The sequence below is a fragment of the Pongo pygmaeus genome, chromosome 10 (assembly GCF_028885625.2).
Source record: "Pongo pygmaeus isolate AG05252 chromosome 10, NHGRI_mPonPyg2-v2.0_pri, whole genome shotgun sequence".
NCBI lineage: Eukaryota > Metazoa > Chordata > Mammalia > Primates > Hominidae > Pongo > Pongo pygmaeus.
In genome coordinates this window covers 9266991-9289067 of record NC_072383.2, presented here as the reverse complement: position 1 = coordinate 9289067, position 22077 = coordinate 9266991, and the positions used below count along the sequence as shown (strand labels likewise).

The window sequence follows — 22077 nt, the reverse complement described above, 5'->3', positions numbered from 1 at the left end:
TTTGTTCTTTTGGCTTAGGATTGACTTGGCAATGCGGGCTCTTTTTTGGTTCCATATGAACTTTAAAGTAGTTTTTTCCAATTCTGTGAAGAAAGTCATTGGTAGCTTGATGGGGATGGCATTGAATCTATAAATTACCTTGGGCAGTATGGCCATTTTCACGATATTGATTCTTCCTACCCATGAGCATGGAATGTTCTTCCATTTGTTTGTATCCTCTTTTATTTCCTTGAGCAGTGGTTTGTAGTTCTCCTTGAAGAGGTCCTTCACGTCCCTTGTAAATTGGATTCCTAAGTATTTTATTCTCTTTGAAGCAATTGTGAATGGGAGTTCACTCATGATTTGGCTCTCTGTTTGTCTGTTGTTGGTGTATAAGAATGCTGGTGATTTTTGTACATTGATTTTGTATCCTGAGACTTTGCTGAAGTTACTTATCAGCTTAAGGAAATTTTGGGCTGAGACAATAGGGTTTTCTAGATATACAATCATGTCATCTGCAAACAGGGACAATTTGACTTTCTCTTTTCCTAATTGAATACCCTTGATTTCCTTCTCCTGCCTAATTGCCCTGGCCAAAACTTCCAACACTATGTTGAACAGGAGTGGTGAGAGAGGGCATCCCTGTCTTGTGCCAGTTTTCAAAGGGAATGCTTCCAGTTTTTGCCCATTCAGTATGATATTGGCTGTGGGTTTGTCATAGATAGAGCTCTTATTATTTTAAGATACATCCCATCAATACCTAATTTATTGAGAGTTTTTAGCATGAAGGGTTGTTGGATTTTGTCAAAGGCCTTTTCTGCATCTATCGAGATAATCATGTGGTTTTTGTCTTTGGTTCTGTTTATATGCTGGATTACATTTATTGATTTGCGTATATTGAACCAGCCTTGCATCCCAGGGATGAAGCCCACTTGATCATGGTGGATAAGCTTTTTGATGTGCTGCTGGATTCGGTTTGCCAGAATTTTATTGAGGATTTTTGCATCAATGTTCATCAAGGATATTGGTCTAAAATCCTCTTTTTTGGTTGTGTCTCTGCCCGGCTTTGGTATCAGGATGATGCTGGCCTCATAAAATGAGTTAGGGAGGATTCCCTCTTTTTCTGTTGATTGGAATAATTTCAGAAGGAATGGTACCAGTTCCTCCTTGTACCTCTGGTAGAATTCGGCTGTGAATCCATCTGGTCCTGGACTCTTTTTGGTTGGTAAGCTATTGATTATTGCCACAATTTCAGAGCCTGTTATTGGTCTATTCAGAGATTCAACTTCTTCCTGGTTTAGTCTTGGGAGAGTGTATGTGTTGAGGAATTTATCCATTTCTTCTAGATTTTCTAGTTTATTTGCGTAGAGGTGTTTGTAATATTCTCTGATGGTAGTTTGTATTTCTGTGGGATTGGTGGTGATATCCCCTTTATCATTTTTTATTGTATCTATTTGATTCTTCTCTCTTTTTTTCTTTATTAGTCTTGCTAGTGGTCTATCAATTTTGTTAATCCTTTCAAAAAACCAGCTCCTGGATTCATTAATTTTTTGAAGGGTTTTTTGGTCTTTATTTCGTTCAGTTCTGCTCTGATTTTAGTTATCTCTTGCCTTCTGCTAGCTTTAGAATGTGTTTGCTCTTGCTTTTGTAGTTCTTTTAATTGTGATGTTAGGGTGTCAATTTTGAATCTTTCCTGCTTTCTCTTGTGGGCATTTAGTGCTATAAATTTCCCTCTACACACTGCTTTGAATGTGTCCCAGAGATTCTGGTATGTTGTGTCTTTGTTCTCGTTGGTTTCAAAGAACATCTTTATTTCTGCCTTCATTTTGTTATGTACCCAGTAGTCATTCAGGAGCAGGTTGTTCAGTTTCCATGTAGTTGAGCGGTTTTGAGTGAGTTTCTTAATCCTGAGTTCTAGTTTGATTGCACTGTGGTCTGAGAGACAGTTTGTTATAATTTCTGTTCTTTTACATTTGCTGAGGAGAGCTTTACTTCCAAGTATGTGGTCAGTTTTGGAATGGGTGTGGTGTGGTGCTGAAAAGAATGTATATTCTGTTGATTTGGGGTGGAGAGTTCTGTAGATGTCTATTAGGTCTGCTTGGTGCAGAGCTGAGTTCAATTCATGGGTGTCCTTGTTAACTTTCTGTCTCGTTGATCTGTCTAATGTTGACAGTGGGGTGTTAAATTCTCCCATTATTATTGTGTGGGAGTCTAAGTCTCTTTTTAGGTCACTCAGGACTTGCTTTATGAATCTGGGTGCTCCTGTATTGGATGCATATATATTTAGGATAGTTAGCTCTTCTTATTGAATTGATCCCTTTACCATTATGTAATGGCCTTCTTTGTCTCTTTTGATCTTTGTTGGTTTACAGTCTGCTTTATCAGAGACTAGGATTGCAACCCCTGCCTTTTTTTGTTTTCCATTTGCTTGGTAGGTCTTCCTCCATCCTTTTATTTTGAGCCTATGTGTGTCTGTGCACGTGAGATGGGTTTCCTGAATACAGCACACTGATGGGTCTTGAGTCTTTATCCAATTTGCCAGTCTGTGTCTTTTAATTGGAGCATTTAGTCCATTTACATTTAAAGTTAATATTGTTATGTGTGAATTTGATCCTGTCATTATGATGTTAGCTGGTTATTTTGCTCATTAGTTGATGCAGTTTCTTCCTAGTCTCGATGGTCTTTACATTTTGGCATGATTTTGCAGCGGCTGGTACCGGTTGTGCCTTTCCATGTTTAATGCTTCCTTCAGGAGCTCTTTTAGGGCAGGCCTGGTGGTGACAAAATCTCTCAGCATTTGCTTGTCTGTAAAGTATTTGATTTCTCCTTCACTTATGAAGCTTAGTTTGGCTGGATATGAAATTCTGGGTTGAAAATTCTTTTTTTTAAGAATGTTGAATATTGGCCCCCACTCTTCTGGCCTGTAGAGTTTCTGCCAAGAGATCTACTGTTAGTCTGATGGGCTTCCCTTTGTGGGTAACCCGACCTTTCTCTCTGGATGCCCTTAACATTTTTTCCTTTATTTCAACTTTGGTGAATCTGACAACTATGTGTCTTGGAGTTGCTCTTCTCGAGGAGTATCTTTGTGGTGTTCTCTGTATTTCCTGAATCTGAATATTGGCCTGCCTTGCTAGACTGGGGAAGTTCTCCTGGATAGTATCCTGCAGAGTGTTTTCCAACTTGGTTCCATTCTCCCTGTCACTTTCAGGTACACCAATCAGACGCAGATTTGGTCTTTTCACATAGTCTCATATTTCTTGGAGGCTTTGTTCGTTTCTTTTTATTCTTTTTTCTCTAAACTTCCCTTCTCGCTTCATTTCATTCATTTCATCTTCCATCACTGATACCCTTTCTTCCAGTTGGTTGCATTGGCTCCTGAGGCTTCTGCATTCTTCACGTAGTTCTCGAGCCTTGGCTTTCAGCTCCATCAGCTCCTTTAAGCACTTCTCTGTATTGGTTATTCTAGTTATACATTCGTCTAAAGTTTTTTCAAAGTTTTCAACTTCTTTGCCTTTGGTTTGAATTTCCTCTTGTAGCTCGGAGTCGTTTTATCGTCTGAAGTCTTCTTCTCTCAACTCGTCAAAGTCATTCTCCGTCGAGCTTTGTTCCGTTGCTGGTGAGGAAGTGTGTTCCTTTGGAGGAGGAGAGGCGCTCTGCTTTTTAGAGTTTCCAGTTCTTCTGCTCTGTTTTTTCCACATCTTTGTGGTTTTATCTACTTTTGGTCTTTGATGATGGTGTTGTACAGATGGGTTTTTGGTGTGGATGTCCTTTCTGTTTGTTAGTTTTCCTTCTAACAGACAGGACCCTCAGCTGCAGGTCTGTTGGAGTTTGCTAGAGGTCCACTCCAGACCCTGTTTGCCTGGGTATCAGCAGCGGTGTCTGCAGAACCGCAGATTTTCGTGATCTGCGAATGCTGCTGTCTGATCGTTCCTCTGGAAGTTTTGTCTCAGAGGAGTACCCGGCCGTGTGAGGTGTCAGTCTGCCCCTACTGGGGGGTGCCTCCCAGTTAGGCTGCTCGGGGGTCAGGGGTCAGGGACCCACTTGAGGAGACAGTCTGCCCGTTTTCAGATCTCCAGCTGCGTGCTGGGAGAACCACTGCTCTCCTCAAAGCTGTCAAACAGGGACGTTTAAGTCTGCAGAGGTTACTGCTCTCTTTTTGTTTTGTTTGTCTGTGCCCTGCCCCCAGAGGTGGAGCCTACAGAGGCAGGCAGGCCTCCTTGAGCTGTGGTGGGCTCCACCCAGTTCGAGCTTCCCGGCTGCTTTGTTTACCTAAGCGAGCCTGGGCAATGGTGGGCGCCCCTCCCCCAGCCTCACTGCTGCCTTGCAGTTTGATTTCAGACTGCTGTGCTAGCAATCAGCGAGACTCCGTGGGCGTAGGACCCTCCGAGCCAGGTGCAGGATATAATCTTCTGGTGCGCCGTTTCCTAAGCCCATCAGAAAAGCGCAGTATTCGGGTGGGAGTGGCCCGATTTTCCAGGTGCCGTCTGTCACCCCTTTCTTTGACCAGGAAAGGGAACTCCCTGACCCCTTGCGCTTCCCGAGTGAGGCAATGCCTTGCCCTGCTTCGGCTGGTGCACGGTGCGCTGCACCCACTGTCCTGCTCCCACTGTCTGGCACTCCCTAGTGAGATGAACCCAGTACCTCAGATGGAAATGCAGAAATCACCCGTCTTCTGCGTCACTCACGCTGGGAGCTGTAGACCGGAGCTGTTCCTATTCGGCCATCTTGGCTCCCAACCTAATTTTGTGTTTCCATTTTCTTTTGTCTCAAGGTATTTTTTTATTTCCCTTTTGATTTCTTCCTTGACCCAGTGGGTATTCAGGCATGTGTTCAGTTTCTACATATTTGTGAATTTTTGTCCCGTTATTTATTTCTAGTTTCATACCCTTGTGATTCAAAAAGATACCTGATATGATTTCAATCTTTGGACTGTAGAAGTTGTTTACAGTGGCAAAGCATAGTGGATAAGAAAACTGACTTTACCAGAAGGCTGCCTTGGGTTTGAATCCCATATTCACCACTTGCTGTGTCACTTTAGGAAAATTGCTGAACTTCTCTGTGTCTCATTTCTTCATCCCTTAAGTGAAGATAATAGTATTACTTATTTCATAGGATTGTTATAAAAATTAAATGAGTTAAGATGCTTAGACATCTCCAGATATGTAGTAAGTGCTACACAACTATTAAGTATTGGTAGAAAGTGTGTAGGGAAGTGGCAAGTCCAGGCACTCTGAAGCACTATTTTGTATGCTCAATTCCTGACTCTGCTATGTCTTTTCTGGATGATGCTGGGAAAATTTTCAGCCTCTCTGTGCCTCAATTTCATTATAGGTGAAAAAAATAGTACCCATTTGTATTATTATTATAAGAGTTGAATGAATTAGTATGAGCAGAGTGCTCAGAACAGTATCTGATAAATGGTAAGCATTTTATAAAGGTTTATTTTGGACCCAAATCCTATTGTTTTTGAATTTATGATTGACCTGGAGTTTTCTACTTCACCCTGGGATCTCTCCGGAAATTTTGATTCCCACAAACTTTTGGGTTCTTCTGCTCTTGGCTGTGCTGCTTTGGATAACATATCTCCACCATGGTTCTGAAAACAAGACCCTGAGTTGTCTTGCTAATTCTATAGTGTGGGCCCAACAAATAGAAGAGAAAGTAAGATCCAGATAATATTAAAAATAATTATTTTGAATATCTATGACATAGAGATGTTGAATACAAACTAATATTCTTTATCTTATCAATTTTTATAAACTCCTTCATATCGACTTGATTGATTTTTCAGGAGACATTCTCGGTTCTGCCATGCAAAACTTACAGAATCTTCTTCACCTGCCTTTTGGTTGTGGAGAGCAGAATATGGCCCTATTCACTCCCAATATTTACATCTTGGACTATCTGAATCAGACTCAACAACTGACAGAAGAGATCAAATCCAAGGCTATTGGATACCTGGCCACCGGTAAAGCATTTAGAAGCCTTATTTTTCTTATCTCAGTTAAATCCCTGAATCCCGGCTGTTTTGCTTGTTGAATACATGAATGTGTTTGTCTATATGTATACATCCACTTATAACTAACACAAATATTCAACTTACCCAACTTTTCTTCTGGATCATCCCTTTTAATTTGAAAAATAATATCTCTTCTTGTTTCAGGATATCAGAGGCAGCTGTCTTATAAACACTTCGATGGATCATATAGTACCTTTGGACATAAAGATGAACATGGACACACATGGTTTGAAGTTTTATTATTTATATCAGTTTAATTAGATGTTTCTAATTACTTCTAATCTACTTATTTTTTTCAAGTGATTTTTGAGAATTTTATAAAAGCTATGGATCTCCCCCCACAAACTATAAATATACAAACTTCCACATACATATGCACATTCTTCTAATAGGATTCTTGGGCTCTTGAGTTAAAGACTTATAGTATTTCTATCTTTTACTTACAAAAAAAATTATACATGATACATAAGCAAATTATTAGACAAAGTAACTCAATAGAGCAGGATAAAAGATATGAAACTACATTTATTATACAAGCAAATTATTCCATCGAAACAATAATATCCCAACCTAAAGATAGTTTCAAGATTGTTTATGATAACTGATAGTGTCACTCAGAAATTATTCTGTGTAGCTATGAATCCTCTTAATGAGACATTAAAAACCTATATTGGAGCAGAATCATAGTTGCTACAAATGGTGAAATAAGCACTAAAACCAAAATAAATTAAGCAAAGATTGCATTATTATTGTAAGCCTAAAAGACAGGGTGATTAATGAGATACAAGTTAAATTTTAAAATTTATTCCTTATATTATTAACTTTTATTTACAAATACATATTCACCCCTAGCTGCTGTGTCCTGGGAACATCCTTGAGATACAAAAAGACAAATACTAGTTATAATAATCATTATTGTTTCTTTTCTAATTGAGAGTAGTAAATCTCCATAATAGCCCAGTGAGGCAGATAGCATCATAACACCCATTTTACATATAAAGAAACAGAAACACAATGTATTCGTTTGCTAGGTACCATAAAAAAGTACTGCAGACGAGATGGCTTAAACAACAGAAATTTGTCTTCTTATGATTCTGGAAGCTAGAAGTCCATGATTAAGGTGTTAATAAGGTTGACATTTTTTTTGAGCCTGTCTTCTGGGCTTGGACATGGCTGTCTTCTCCCTGTCTTCTCATGGTCTTATCTCTGTGCGTATCTTTCCTCTTCTTATGAGGACACCAGTCATATTGTCATACTGGATTAGAGTCTACTCAAATGACGTCATTTTAACTTACCTCTTTGAAGACCCTATCTTTAAAAACAAGTCAAATTCTGCAGTACTGAGGTTTAGGGGTTCAACATATGAATTTGAATGAGGAGGCAACACAATTCTGCCCACAACCCACAGAGGTTAAATAATTTGTGCAAGTTCACATTGCCAATATTGTGGCAGAACTTGAATGTCTGTTCCAGAATGTGAACCTTCACTCACTACATTATTTTGCCTCTTGATAGTACATGACCCTTGACTCTGGGAAGTGTGGAGTATAGTGGGGAAAGGCAAATAAGAAAAAAAACATTAAAACACAACGTGATAAAAGCTGTAATAAAAATATGCACATAATCCTATGGAAGTATATAGGCACGGCAACTTTTCCAGCAATTGTGTGATGACGTGTTTGGACTAAATGCAATGTATATTACACACATGGATGAATCCGACAGTGTTTACCTGTTAGGAATGCCAGTCTACAAGGGAGAAGTTAACTAAACATAAACTATAGCTCGTTTTGGATGAGCCATTTAAACCCTGTAGACCCCAGGTTATCATGAAATGATAATAAGGCACACATGCCTCATCTTGGCCTCTAAGATATTTTTCTAGTTACAACATTCTATAATTTCCCAATAAGCTCTTAGGTGTTAAGAGGGGACAAGTGCAGGAATTCTAGTTTTGCTTCAGGTAGAGATAAAAGAATCTGGGAAGACGTTATAGAGAAGGTGACACTTCATTGAGGGCATGAATGATGAATTCAGAGAAGGAGGAAGAGAAAGGATTTAAGTCAAATGGATGGAGACTTAATTTAAGTTATTAATCAGCAATATATAAATTATTACCAAATCAGTAATATACAAATTAAACAAATCAGTAATATGCAAATTAATAAAAATATTACTCATATCTCAACAACTCATAAATAATCTCCATTAATGTTTTGGCAATATTTTCCTTCAGTCTTTTTCTCCTATGCTTTATAAACATAATTGAGATTATCCTGTATGAGACTTTAGTCTTCCTTTCTTGAAACCTAACATTATTTATAATAACTTTGCTATGTCATTAGAATAACTTAAGTTATCCCTTAAGCCAAAGGCATGGGTGGGTGGACACATTTGGCTAGAATTTGAGAAAGGAATTTTCAGCATGAGAAACTAAAAAATCTAATTGAGACAAGTTACACTTTTTTTCTTTTTTTGAGATAGAGTCTCACTCTGTTGCCCAGGCTGGAGTGCAGTGGTGTGATCTCATCTCACTGCAACCTCCGCCTCCCGGGTTCAAGCGATTTTCCTGCCTCAGCCTCCCAAGTAGCTGGGACTACAGGTGCCCACCACCACGCCCAGCTAATTTTCATATTTTTAGTAGAGAGGGGGTTTCACTACATTGGCCAGCCTGGTCTCGAACTCCTGACCTTGTGATCCACCTGCCTCAGCCTCCCAAAGAGCCGGGATTACAGGCATGAGCCACCGTGCCTGGCCAGAAGCAAGGCACATTTTAATGAGAATTCACGTGCCTCTCAGTGGTTGTTATAATATGCTCTGTATATCATTTTTTTCCAGGCTCACTGCATTTGTTTACAAGTCATTTGCGCAGGCTAAACGTTACATTTATATCGATGACAAAGTTCAATCCCAAACCCTTATTTGGCTCTTAAATATTCAGAAACCAGATGGCTGCTTCCTAAATTTTGGCAACGTCTTCAACAATGCTTTGAAGGTACTGATGAGATTCTACCTTACAGTTTTCTATTCTTTCATCATAATTGTTTAGTGAATCCCAAAGTACTACTGAAGAAATTGGTAAAAATTGTTGAACTGGAATTTCTACTAGCATAAACTAATTATCTTGAAAACCAATAAAATGTTTCTTTATAGCAAATGGAATGTTTTCTTTCCTTCAGTCAGGTTAAAAACTGTAGAAGATTCTAACAGTAATTGTGGTGACTGGGGGCAGGGTGCAGTTGCAGGATTATTAGTAAAAGCGTGAACAAAGAAATAACAGAACCTGGGTAATTCTTAATAGTTTAGTGCTTTATCATTTAATAAATTCTTTATTAATATTGTTTTATTGTTAGAATTCAATTTGTTTTGCTCTAATTTGCTAATATCCCTGAGATAAGTGTTCATAATGAATATGCCTTTTATTTCTAAGTTTTTTTAAACTTATATTTTCTTCATAATTATTATAGTAGTATTCATTTATTGAAAGTAGCTCAGAGATTTCTTATAAGGAATTAACCAAAGTATTATTCATATGTCAACAACTCAGAAATAATCACTTTAATGTTTTGGCAATATTTTCCTTTAGTCTTTTTACCTATGCTTTATAAACATAATTGAGATTATCCTGTATGAGTTTTTAGTCTTCCCTTCTTGAAACCTAACATTATTGATAATAACTCTGCCATACCATTAGAATAACATAAAAACATAAAACTAATACCTCTCTATACATCATCATATGAATAAACCAAAACTTGTTTATTACTCTTTCTTGAGGTTTCAGTAATGCTTATTAAACTCAAAATAATGTTTTGTTAGCATTCTTATATGTGAATAGGCCCCTAGCTCATTATTGACTTAGGATAGCTCTCTAAAAGTGTAATTTTTTTAAGGTTCTGAAAAAATGTTACCAGACTGGTTTTGTAAAATTGTGCCAATTGTGCCAATTTTGATTCTTTTTACATATAGAGTATCTAACTCATAGCACTACTGCTAACTCTGAGTAATATAAGTATGAAAACAAAAATCTTTGAAAATAGAAAAAAGATGGTGCTTAATCTCTACTTTTGTTTACAGGTCAATTGGTTCAAAAGTAAAATACATTTCATGTGATTATTTTTGGTTTAATTTTTCTCCTTTGTAATTGCTCTTTAATCTTTTGGTGCTAGTTTGATTTTCTTTATAACTAATGTTATTGACTTGCTAGAATTTATTCAGTATGTTGTGTAATGTATATATAATTTACTTCTATATTCCAAATAGTTCACCACTTATCATGACACCTCTTGTTATTGAATGCTTTCTGTTTCTACTGATTTTCGAGGCTAATTTTGTTACGTTGTTTTCTATACTTGATATGATTTCTTTCTGCTCTACCTGCTCTATTGATTGATCTACTCATTATACTACTATAAAATATTTCTATTTTATACTATACTCTTTTAATCATAGTAATATCACAGCATGCATTTTTTTCATGATACTTTTTATATTATTTCTAGGGTAAATATGAGGGTGAGAATTGAATTAGAACTTTGCAGAACATTCTCTTCCTCCTTTGATTCTAAATGCCTTCTGAGATCCATAAGTTATTTTGATAAGTGATGTTCCTATTTCTATAAAATGTTGAGGTTTTTGTTCTCTATTTCCTAATTTTTATAAACAGTATCTTTTGAGGATGTGAAAAACTTCACCTCCCAAAAATATAGGAAAAAACAACCAATCTGAGTTTTCAAATATATTAGATTTAGAAATACCCTTCCTCTAAATTCCATGAGACTGACATGTTACCCCTACATTTCATTCAGGGAAAAGAAGATAATGAAGTCTCTCTAACTGCATATGTTATTAGTGCCCTGCTCGAAGCTGGCCACCCAGTCTCGGTATGTAGCCCATGGTGATACCACTAACTTTCTTCTTATGAACTTAGAACATTTTATGCCAACAATATAGTAATAGGAACTAGAACTATATGTTTTTAGCTACCACATATGCTGAATAATACTGGATCAATATCCTTCTGAATAGTCAAATTACACTGTGCAGATGGAACTATGTAGAAATTAAAATGAATGTGTTGCATTTGCCCTTTGAACATTTCAGCACAGACAAGATTCATTCCTAATTTTCTTCCAGCAATGATCATATCTACATCTGTGTTTTTGTGTGCACATTTGATTTTTTCTTTATTTTATTCTTTGCAGTTTATGGTTATTCAAAAGGGTCTCCAGTGCATAGAGACAATATCTAGGGAGAGAGCTATGACTACTTATGAGCAGGCTCTCCTAGCCTACACTTACAGTTTAGTAGGCTATGAAGACAAAAGGGAATTCTTCTTCAATGAGCTGAGCAAAAAAGCAAAAAGAGCAGGTGAGTGTTTTTGACTTTTCCTGGAGTAATATGCTGGATAAGTAGAATGATTGGCAGTGGGATAATTATCATCCCCTGATGTTTCTTTATTACCAGTTGTAAGGTTTGCACTCCCTCAAATACTGCCCATTTGACCACACATGGGTATGTGCCATGCTTTGACACAGACACTTGTTGAATTCCTTTCACTTTTTGGTCAGGTGGCTCCGTGTACTGGGAACTGGAAGAGCGGTTTTCTAAGGAAGGATCATCATCTTTCTACTACCCTCAGGCTTCCTCCGCAGATGTAGAGATGACCTGTTATGGGCTGTTGGCTCTTCTTTCCAAGCCACGGCTGACTTCAGAAGAACTGTCCTATGCATCTCAGATTGTACATTGGGTGGCAAAGCAGCAAAACTCCCGTGGAGGTTTCTCCTCCACAAAGGTAACTCTATGTCTTTGTAAAATTTCTAAGTACAAGAAAATTGAGCACCTGCTTTGCATTGGTGGTATTGGTCTTTAAATTTACATATTACATTTATGCAATTAAATGTAATTGTTGTCCTTATTAAACTTGCTATCATTTTTCAATTTGCTGTCTTTTAGGTTTTTTACAGATGTAGCATTTTATCTAGTAATAATCTCTAAATACTTATTCAAATATACTTTAATTTTTAAAATAAAAACTTAAGTACCAACCTACAAAATGTTCTATATAAAATTCGCTATGATTTTATCAGAAAAGGTGTTATCAATTTGCATTATCATCAGCAGTGTGTACTTTTCATTTTTTAATTTCAAAATCATTTCTCTTCGTCTGATACAATAAAAGTAGTAATTCATTCTGTATAAAAATAAATCTCCCTGGTTTCTACTTAGATAGAATATGCTTTCATTTTTTTAATGTTCTCTTTTATTTCATGTACCATAAATTTCCTGGTCATATCGTTTGCACTTTTCCTAACAGGGATATTAATCTTTTCCTTGATTATGTGTAAGACTTCTGAATATAGTAAAGATATTAACCTTACTAGTGCATGTAACATCCTTGTCAACTTTTTATTTTTCTTCCAATTTTTATCATGCTTTAAATGTACACATTCTTTTCTTTTCATTTTCACTTAATGTAATTATTCTACTGAAGATTCTCAGTTTAAAATTAAGAGTAGTACTCAACACAAAGAATTATATAAATATATAACCAGACTTTTCTGTACTATGAATTAATTCATTGTATTTCAATTACTAATTCATTTTATAGGATATATTTTGATTTTATAGGATGTAATTTTATAGGATGTATTTTGATAGATTTAGAGTACAGACCTAACTTTAAATGGCCAGCCACTTGTCTCAATGTCATTTATGTAATAATTAATTGTCCCAATGATTTGAAATGCTACTATTATTGAAATATAAAGTCATATATATTTTGTCGTCTTTTTGTTTTTTCCACTGACATTTTGGCCTTATTGTATGTTTTAATATTTGGTAAAACAGAGCCTGATTTGGTAGGCATTTCAAAAAATTTTTTCTTGGCATTTCATTACATTTTTATTCTATTAAATGATGTTTTGTTTGTGTTGAAGACTTGGACAGAAATGTTGCCACCAACCGCATTTATTTTTTTAAATTATACAGCACCCAAGACAGTATAGTTCACAAAACAAAGCAAAATGCATGGAAAAAATGTAATAGCATTTTAAATTATTTTTAAATGAATCACAGCTGTATTTGACTGATTGCTAAATCCCATGGTATGCCTTAATACAATTTGCCATTCTTATTTTAGGATACCGTTGTGGCTCTCCAAGCTCTGACTCTATTCCAGAGGCTCACTTTCTCTAAGAATAGACAAAATTCAGTGCAGATTTTCTCTGACCAAGGATTCAATACAGCCTTCCAAGTGAATGATAAGAACCGTTTGTTGCTACAACAAATTCTATTGCCAACAACTAAGGGAAAGTATATGGTGGAAGTGAATGGCAATGGCTGTGTTTACGTACAGGTAATTTTGGGCTTTTTCACCCCCAACTTATCAAAATTTATAATCTAAGTGAAACTAGAAAGAATCATATAATAAATAACTGGATTCAATAGTTTGTTTACATTTGGTCATTTTTGCTTCACCTTGTTTTGCTGAATTTTAAAGTAAATTAGAGTTATCATGCCATGTTATGTATGGATCTCCAAAAAATAAATAAGGATATCCAACTATGTAACTGCAATGTCATTATCAGAGCAAATGCAAATTAACAATAGCTTGGCCAGGTGCAGTGGCTCACACCTGTAATCCCAGCACTTTGGGAGGCCGAGGTGGGCGGATCACTTGAGGTCAGGAGTTCGAGACCAGCCTGGACAACATGGTGAAACCCCATCTCTACTAAAAATACAAAAATTAGCTGGGCGTGGTTGTGCGTGCCTGTAATCCCAGCTACTCGGGAGGCTGAGGCAGGAGAATTGCTTGAACCCAGGAGACAGAGGTTGCAATGGGCCGAGATCATGCCACTGGACTCCAGCCTGGGTGACAGAGTGAAACTCCATCTCAAAAAATAAAATAAATAAATAAATAACAATAGTATTATGATATAATTTAATTATCAAACCTCTATCCCCAAATATACTTTATGGTTGTTTTTCAAACCAGGATTCAATCAAAGACCATACTTTGCAGCTATTTGTTATGCTTCTCAAGTCTCTTTTAACCTAACAGATTATCAAGTTTTTTGTATTTTTTGTGACATTAATTTTTTGAAGAGATCAGGCCAGTTGTGGTGTAGAATTTCCCTAATTCTAAATTTATCAGATTGTTTTCTTTGGCTTCATTTAATTTGTTGTCTCATTCTCTGTCTTTCATAACTAAAAGTTAGATCTATATTTATATTGTATCACATCCAGAGGCACATCATTATTAGTGGTAAGTTTGATCAGTGGATTAAAGATGATGATAGCCATACTTCCCCATTAATGTTGCTGCTTTTTTCTTCTTTGCACCAACAATTAACATTCAAAATATTACATTGGGATCATGCAAATGTTGAGTTCATCATCAATTTTTACCTAAAAGTCTTAACATGCATTGATGATCTTTACCTGATCAACCATTTCATTAGGAACTACAAAGTGGTGATTTTCTAATTCTATCACACCTTCTACCTTTATTAGCTGGCATTGCCATACTGTATAGTCCAATAGTCCAATATACCAGAGTATACTCAATATGTCAAATGTTTCTGGACAGTTGCAGTAGTTCCCCTCTTTGACTATTACATATGGCATTGAAATTAATAATGTGTATTTATGACTTTGTACTTGGACAGGTATATCTTCTGGAACTATTTCTTGAAGTGGGATTATTAGGTCAAGTTAAGTTTTTAACCAAGCCTATTACCAAGTCATATTATTTTGGATTTAGATTCTACAATTTCTCTTTTAATTTATTCATTGTATTCATGGTATTTACCTTGACTCCTGAAGTTCTGACATTATAGTAATTTTATCAGTTGCTTAAGGCTGAAATCAGATCATTTTAATTATTATCCAAAACACAGCATAGATATATTCTAACTCTGCCACTCAGTAGCTGTATGAGTTTGGACAAGTTACTCATCTCTCTGTCCTTCATTTCCCTCATCTATAAAATGGAGGTTAAAAATAGCATCTACCTCAAGGGTTTGTTGGAAACATTAAAGGAGTTATTCTATAAAAAAGCATTTAAAAGTGAGTACAGAGTATATGTTCAATAAATGTTAACTAAAGTTACTAGTGTTACTAGTATATTGTATATAATTGTATAGAAAAGAAGCAGAGAGGTAAAAATTAATTTTTAAGTTGAAGTGTTAATGTGGAGGTAATAAATTTAAAATTAATCCTTTAGTTAATAAATAACATATTCTATATTTCTCCAAGTCAACTCTGAGGTATAACATCCTGCTCCCTAAGAAGTCATCTGGATTTTCCCTTTCTGTGAATACAACCAATGCTTTCTGCAAAGGATTATTTGATGCAAAATTTGACCTTGTTGTTTCAGCCAGGTAGGAACTCTTTTTTTGGTAAATATGGATACCGCTCTACCTCTAATTCACGTAGCCTAGTGTCTTTCTCTACCTCCAAGTGAAACCACATTCCAATTATTGTATGTGAAAGATTGGCCTGTCTTGATCTTCTTGGAAAATATATTTCATCTTGTTTAAATTGCCTAAATTTTATAAGATTATGGTAGCTGCAAAAATAAATCTGGCTTCGAAAAAACATGGAATAGAAGGAAGAGAAGGAAATTGTAAGGGAAAATATTTCTATAAATTCCTCCTCAAGAGATACATTTTCTTAGTTTCTAGTTTGTAAATCAACACATTGCAAACTCTTACTTTTGAAACATAAAATTGTAACACAAGGTTATCAGACCTAGGTTCAATTCTCTGGGTCCACTTAGGAATGAATTAAGATGCACGTGTGTCATTTCAGAACAGCACTAACTTCAGTTTATTATTAAATTATTCCAATCTCAGAACAATAAACTCTATAAAGAGTATGATAAAATAAACTTTTTTTGTATGAAAATACATTTTATTTTTTGTTTTCCTAAATAATGATCAAAGTTTATCTGAATTTTAAATTTTGTACTTTTTTAAAAAAAAGTTATTATGGAAAGCGCAACTCTTCCAACATGGCAATCATAGATGTGAAGATGCTTTCAGGATTTGTACCCGATAGATCATCAGTTAAGAAGGTAAAGATTTAAATGTTGTTAATTGAAATAACTTCAGAATAGATATAAGGTGTTGAGCCCTGTGCTACAGTATACATTGGCCACAAGTTTATTTAAAAAAGGAATATATTTTCTATTCTTAAGGAGTAAAATTTGAATCTTAAATTTTACTTTAATGTGTATCTAGAAGTAAAACGTTGAGTTCTCAAATTAATTTATATTCTTCTATTGTCAAAACAGTGAATCATTAAAAAACAGGTAGATGAGTTAGTGTTTAGTTATTATTATATTCTTTCTGTTATTCTATTTATTTAAAATTAGAAACTAATATTATACAGATAGATGTCTCAAAAATGTTGAATGAATAAATCTCAAAGATAAATCTTTGTTATTGAAGCTTTATAGACACATTATAAGTATTTATAAAGATGCAGGAAAACCTCCAAGTTGAAATCAAATATTTTATCTTTGGATAACTAGATATTTGTCATCCTAGTTCCCTGAATTTTCAGCACACTTTTTTTTCATTATTTTTAGCTTCAGGAAGATGGCAAAGTACAACGAGTAGAAATCAAAACCACCCATGTCTTTTTCTACCTGGAGAATGTGAGTTTACTGTCATAACTTGGTTTGTGTGTTGATGTATATGCTTGAGGCACAATATGGTTTTACTTTTGTCTTTGTTTTTTTATGTTTAAGAAAGTTTTCCTAAGGGCATAAGTATCAAAATAGTATTGCTAAAATAATTCTGAATATTTGAAATGGAGAGAAGTTGAGTGAATACGTTTCAATATGCATAACAGTATTAATTTATTCTCAGGTTACTCAAAAAGAAATTCAGTTCTCATTCTCCGTCAAACAAGATGCACTCGTATCCAACATCAAGCCAGCATCTGTTCAGCTCTATGATTATTATGAAACTGGTAAGAACTGTATTTAGTAACTGCGGTTTTTGTCATTACATTCAAGGCGAAAATCATAGTTACTTTTGCACCAACCTAAATAGTTAAACCAATTTTCATTTTCTCGACTGGTGTTATAGTTCCTATTTTTGAAGTCTTCTTCCCTTATTTGGTGTTTTGTTAACTTTTCATACCACCCAATACAAAAAGCGTCAGAATTTCAAGAGTAAAATTTGAGGGTTTTTTTTTTACCTAAATGGACAAAACTGGCCTGATTTTTCTTAATCAGTCTTCTCACTAGAATGTTCATTTAAGTTACTGGAAAATAAATGTGAAGTAGGATATCTAGCTGAATATAGATTCAGGCAAAATAAAGTTAATGGCCATGAAGGTTGACATAGTTTATGCATTAGTGTGAATTACAGGATACAGAAATTATGTGTTTATTATGTGAATAGAGCAAGAGACATATACTATTAGAGATGATAAAGATATGCTCACAAAAATATTCTTAGAAAACATATTTTTAAAGCCACAACCATTTATTATTTCTCACAATTCTATGGATCAGCCAAGCTGATTGGATTAGAGTGACTGGTTTGGGCTGATTCAGCTCTTCCTTCTTTGAATTGCACCTGTAATTCACCTGGCGAGTTGGCCAGCTGGATGTTCTAGGAGGCCTCATTCATATGTCTAGCATTAGACTGGCTCTTGATTGGATGCTGGCTGACTGCCAGCTGAATCAGCTTATTCTTGCCTCTCATCCTTCAACAGGCTAGTCTGGGCATCTATTTATCTAGTTAACTACCACCTATCTATCCATATATTGCTTAGCACAGTGAAATTTTTAAATAAAAAAATTTATAATCAGAGTTACTTGGTCAGGTAACTTTGGGTTTCTGGATTTTGGTTTTCTTTTTTTTTTCAACCAAGTTCTTATGGTGTTATTAATGTTTTAATCAAGGCTCAGGAAAGGTAAGTTACTGATAACACAGACAAGTAAGTAGCAGAATAAGATCTCTAAATTAGGTATTCTGTTTTGAAATTGAAGCTTATCTGAACACTGCTTTTCTTAGATAAAAATTGTGTCTATGAATACATTAAAATATAGGTCTAATAACTTTACCAATTAAAAAATTAACATGACAAGTTAATTATTTTCAAGTCAGATTACCTCAGCCAATAAATGACTCACAGACTTTTTGAGAAAACAAAAACCTGTTTTATACATGCTATCTTGATAAATATTTCAGCCAAAAAAGGGAGTGAATTGATAGTGATACAAAGTATTAAGTGTTAAGTGTAAATCAACAGTGGTTTACAAACTTTGAACACCTGTACGTTTGGTAAGTACATCTTTACTTCTTTTATTTTTATTTTTTAATACTTTAAGTTTTAGGGTACATGTGCACAATGTGCAGGTTTGTTACATATGTATACATGTGCCATGCTAGTGTGCTGCACCCATTAACTCGTCATTTAGCATTAGGTATATCTCCCAATGCTATCCCTCCCCCCCTCCCCCACCCCACAACAGGCCGCAGAGTGTGATGTTCCCCTTCCTGTGTCCATGTGTTCTCACTGTTCAATTCCCATCTATGAGTGAGAACATATGGTGTTTGGTTTTTTGTCCTTGCGATAGTTTACTGAGAATGATGATTTCCAATTTCATCCATGTCCCTACAAAGGACATGAACTCATCATTTTTTATGGCTGCATAGTATTCCATGGTGTGTATGTGCCACATTTTCTTAATCCAGTCTATCATTGTTGGGCATTTGGGTTGGTTCCAAGTCTTTGCTATTGTGAATAATGCCGCAATAAACATACGTGTGCATGTGTCTTTATAGCAGCATGATTTATAGTCCTCTGGGTATATACCCAGTAATGGAATGGCTGAGTCAAATGGTATTTCTAGTTCTAGATCCCTGAGGAATCGCCACACTGACTTCCACAGTGGTTGAACTAGTTTACAGTCCCACCAACAGTGTAAAAGTGTTCCTATTTCTCCACATCCTCTCCAGCACCTGGTGTTTCCTGACTTTTTAATGATCGCCATTCTAACTGGTGTGAGATGGTATCTCATTGTGGTTTTGATTTGCATTTCTCACTGGCCATCTTTACTTCTTTGCAAAAACCTGGATGGTTGAACTAAGTCTTCACTGTCCCTCCAGCTCTTGTGATAATATAGACACTTTATTCTAGAAGAGAAAGCCCTAACCTCTGTTAGGTTTTAATATGTATCATATACAAAACATCATACCTGAAACACTTAGGAATGATCATATGGGTATGTATGCAATGTGATGTAAATCAGAAGAATAAAATACAGTATATTTGGAAGTTGTTAAGCAAAGAAACTGTTATAGTAGCATAGATTTAGGGGAATTTATTTCTAAACAGATAAGAAATAAAGATGCTTTCTTCTTGAACAATGTCATAAAACTTTCTAATAACAATTACTATCTTTCAGATGAATTTGCATTTGCAGAATACAGCACACCATGTGGTCAGATGTCTTTTGAAACCTCCTCATTCTAGGATAAGGAAAATGAGATGGAAAAGAAGATACTTTGTAACTGAGATATCTATCAAGTTTGTTCCTGGAAGCATTAAGCCTGCACTACCCAAAAGCTTCAACCAGCAGAGATCAGGGCCAGTAGACAAATGCTCCCACCTCTGCCTTTGGTCAAGAATTGTGGGAGGCATTCCAGATGCTTCTCATGAAGTCCCCTTGAAATCCATCTCCCAGGTTTTCAGGAAGCAGCCTCCACAACAAATCCTTAAATTAGCTTTTGTCCTTTTTTGTCACAGTCTCCCTGCTCTCTCACTCCTATTTCCTGGGATCCCCAATGAAATGAATTATCTGCAACCAAGCCCTTACCTCAAATTCTACTTTCAGGGCAACCCAAGGAGAGAAAGCCTACCCCATCAATCACTGAATAACTATAGAAAATACTTTGTTAGATAATGAGTATTCTGATGTGTTGATATTTTAGTTCTGGTGTGTGTTTCTGAATAATTTCTCTGGGAAATGTGGAAAAGTAAGACTTCATGTTATTTAAACGTAAATATGTTTATTTTCCTTGGCAACTATTGTTGAGTAAAACCTGACCAGAATCCATGTTTGTTTTTTTTTTTCAAGAGAACCTATGTATTTTTAACTTCCATTTTAAAACTGAATTTTCTTTCTCCAGATAAGCTTAGGATGAAACAAATACCCCCATCTCCTCCCCGACACAATCACTTAGAGTATCATTTCTAAAGATAAATTTGTAAAGTTTTCTTGGCTATAAAATATTATATACTTGATTTAATTATAAGATCACATATTCATTAGTATGTTATTATTAAACACATACATTTTAGAAAATTATTTTTATACATGTACCTAAAGTGTTTACTTATATGTAACTATTAAGATAAAAGAATAAATTTAGGTTGTTTTGAGCCACAAAGTATGAGATAATTTGTTACTGCAGCAATGGAAAACTAATGCACTATCTCATAAATATCTCAAACATAACGAACTTCAACATTTCAAATGTCGTTTGTCATTTCTAACTGCTCCCCAATGCAATCAATCTCACTTTATACCTGGTCACTCAGTCATCTCAGTAATGATATTCACATTTACTCAGATCCTATGGTGCAGGTGCAAGACCTGTGTCTTTTGCTTATTTCTCCCTGGCTAACAGACTTTACATCCATCAGTAATACCTATCATTTATACCTCCAAAATCTATGTTTTAAAAGAGAGCTTTAAAAATTTTTTTTTCATTTGCTTAGATCTCTTCTTCAGTAGATTTCCATTGTACATCAGAGAACAATGAAGGTTTTACCATAGTGTACAAGGTATTAAATGAAAATGCCCCTGCTTATGTGTCAAATATTATTTTATCCCACTTTCCTACTTTAATCACAGTGACTTCTTTCAGTTCTGTATTCAAGTATCTAAACCATACAATATCTAGAAAAGGCAAAACTATGGAGACAGTAAAAAGATCAATGGTTGCCAGGGGTTGTAGGGAGGGAAAGATAATTAGGTGAAACACAGAAGGTTTTTAGGACAGTGAAAATATGCTGCATGACACTATATATAATGTATGTTGGATACATGTCATTATACATTTGCCAAAACCCATAAAATGTACAACACCAAGAGTGAACCCTAATGTGAACTATGGTCTTCAGTGATAATGATGTATTAAATAACTTCATCAATTGTTAACAAATGGATCACTGTGGTGCAGAATATTGATAGTGGGGGAACCTGTCCATATGGGAACAGAGGGTGCACATGAGAGCTCTCTCACTTTCTGCTCAATTTTTCTATGAAACTAAAACTACTCTAAAAAATAAAGTACATTAAAAAAAGATATTAAGGGTATCTTCATTATTGCTGCAAAAATGGAGATTTTAATACCCAACTCCAAACTCAGTGGCTTCCAACAAGAAATATTTCTTTCTCCCTCTCATTGATCTATGGATCAGATGTGGCTACGTTGGGCTTATTTGGGCTTGGCTAATCTTGTGCCCAGAATGATTATTGGTTTTAAGTCTGATCCATGTGTCTGTCATCCCATGACAAGTAACTACTACAAAGGCTCTGAGTACAGAGCCTTGACTTGTTCTGTGTTAGAGGTGGGTAGATATGTCGGTCATTAAGTAGCAGGCATGCGTATCATAGAGGAATGCTCATTAAATAAATAAATAAATCTTAAACTATTTTTGTTGTTGTTGTTATGAAGCATGTCTATAGCTCCCGAGTTCAATTTCTAAAAATTGTGCCCTCCCAAACATTTATTCTTTGGTCAGCTTTTTAATGTATTTTTTTTCCTTAATCCTCATTGGCATCACCAGTGACCTTTCCATGATTTTTCAATAAAATAAAAGAAGGGGTGATTCCAAAGAGTAACCCATGTTATAGAAAAATTTACTACAAAATATATGATTGAATATATTTCCAAGCATTGATATGCTATTTCATCCTGTCTGGTATAGCTGTTGACAGCTATACCATTGGCAATCTCCATTTGTCAATTAAACAGAAAAGCATCCATTATTGCAGGGTGTAAGGACAAATAAAAATTTTAAATAGTTTTAATTCTCTCTGTTAA

General features: G+C 35.4%; 1 protein-coding gene across 1 annotated transcript in view; it reads left to right on the top strand.

Annotated features, from left to right (window-relative positions):
• The window catches only part of LOC129009923 (ovostatin-like), an 84374-nt gene extending 63011 nt beyond the window's left edge, over positions 1-21363 (top strand). Inside the window, exons 24-35 of the mRNA XM_054443513.2 lie at positions 5771-5947; positions 6143-6224; positions 8837-8993; positions 10807-10881; positions 11203-11368; positions 11569-11792; positions 13140-13355; positions 15257-15381; positions 15986-16076; positions 16593-16661; positions 16876-16978; positions 19431-21363. Of these exons, the coding sequence (XP_054299488.2) occupies positions 5771-5947; positions 6143-6224; positions 8837-8993; positions 10807-10881; positions 11203-11368; positions 11569-11792; positions 13140-13355; positions 15257-15381; positions 15986-16076; positions 16593-16661; positions 16876-16978; positions 19431-19498 (1553 nt within the window). The 3' untranslated portion in view covers positions 19499-21363. The remainder of the gene's footprint in view (positions 1-5770; positions 5948-6142; positions 6225-8836; positions 8994-10806; positions 10882-11202; positions 11369-11568; positions 11793-13139; positions 13356-15256; positions 15382-15985; positions 16077-16592; positions 16662-16875; positions 16979-19430) is intronic.
• Positions 21364-22077: the final 714 nt, after the last annotated feature.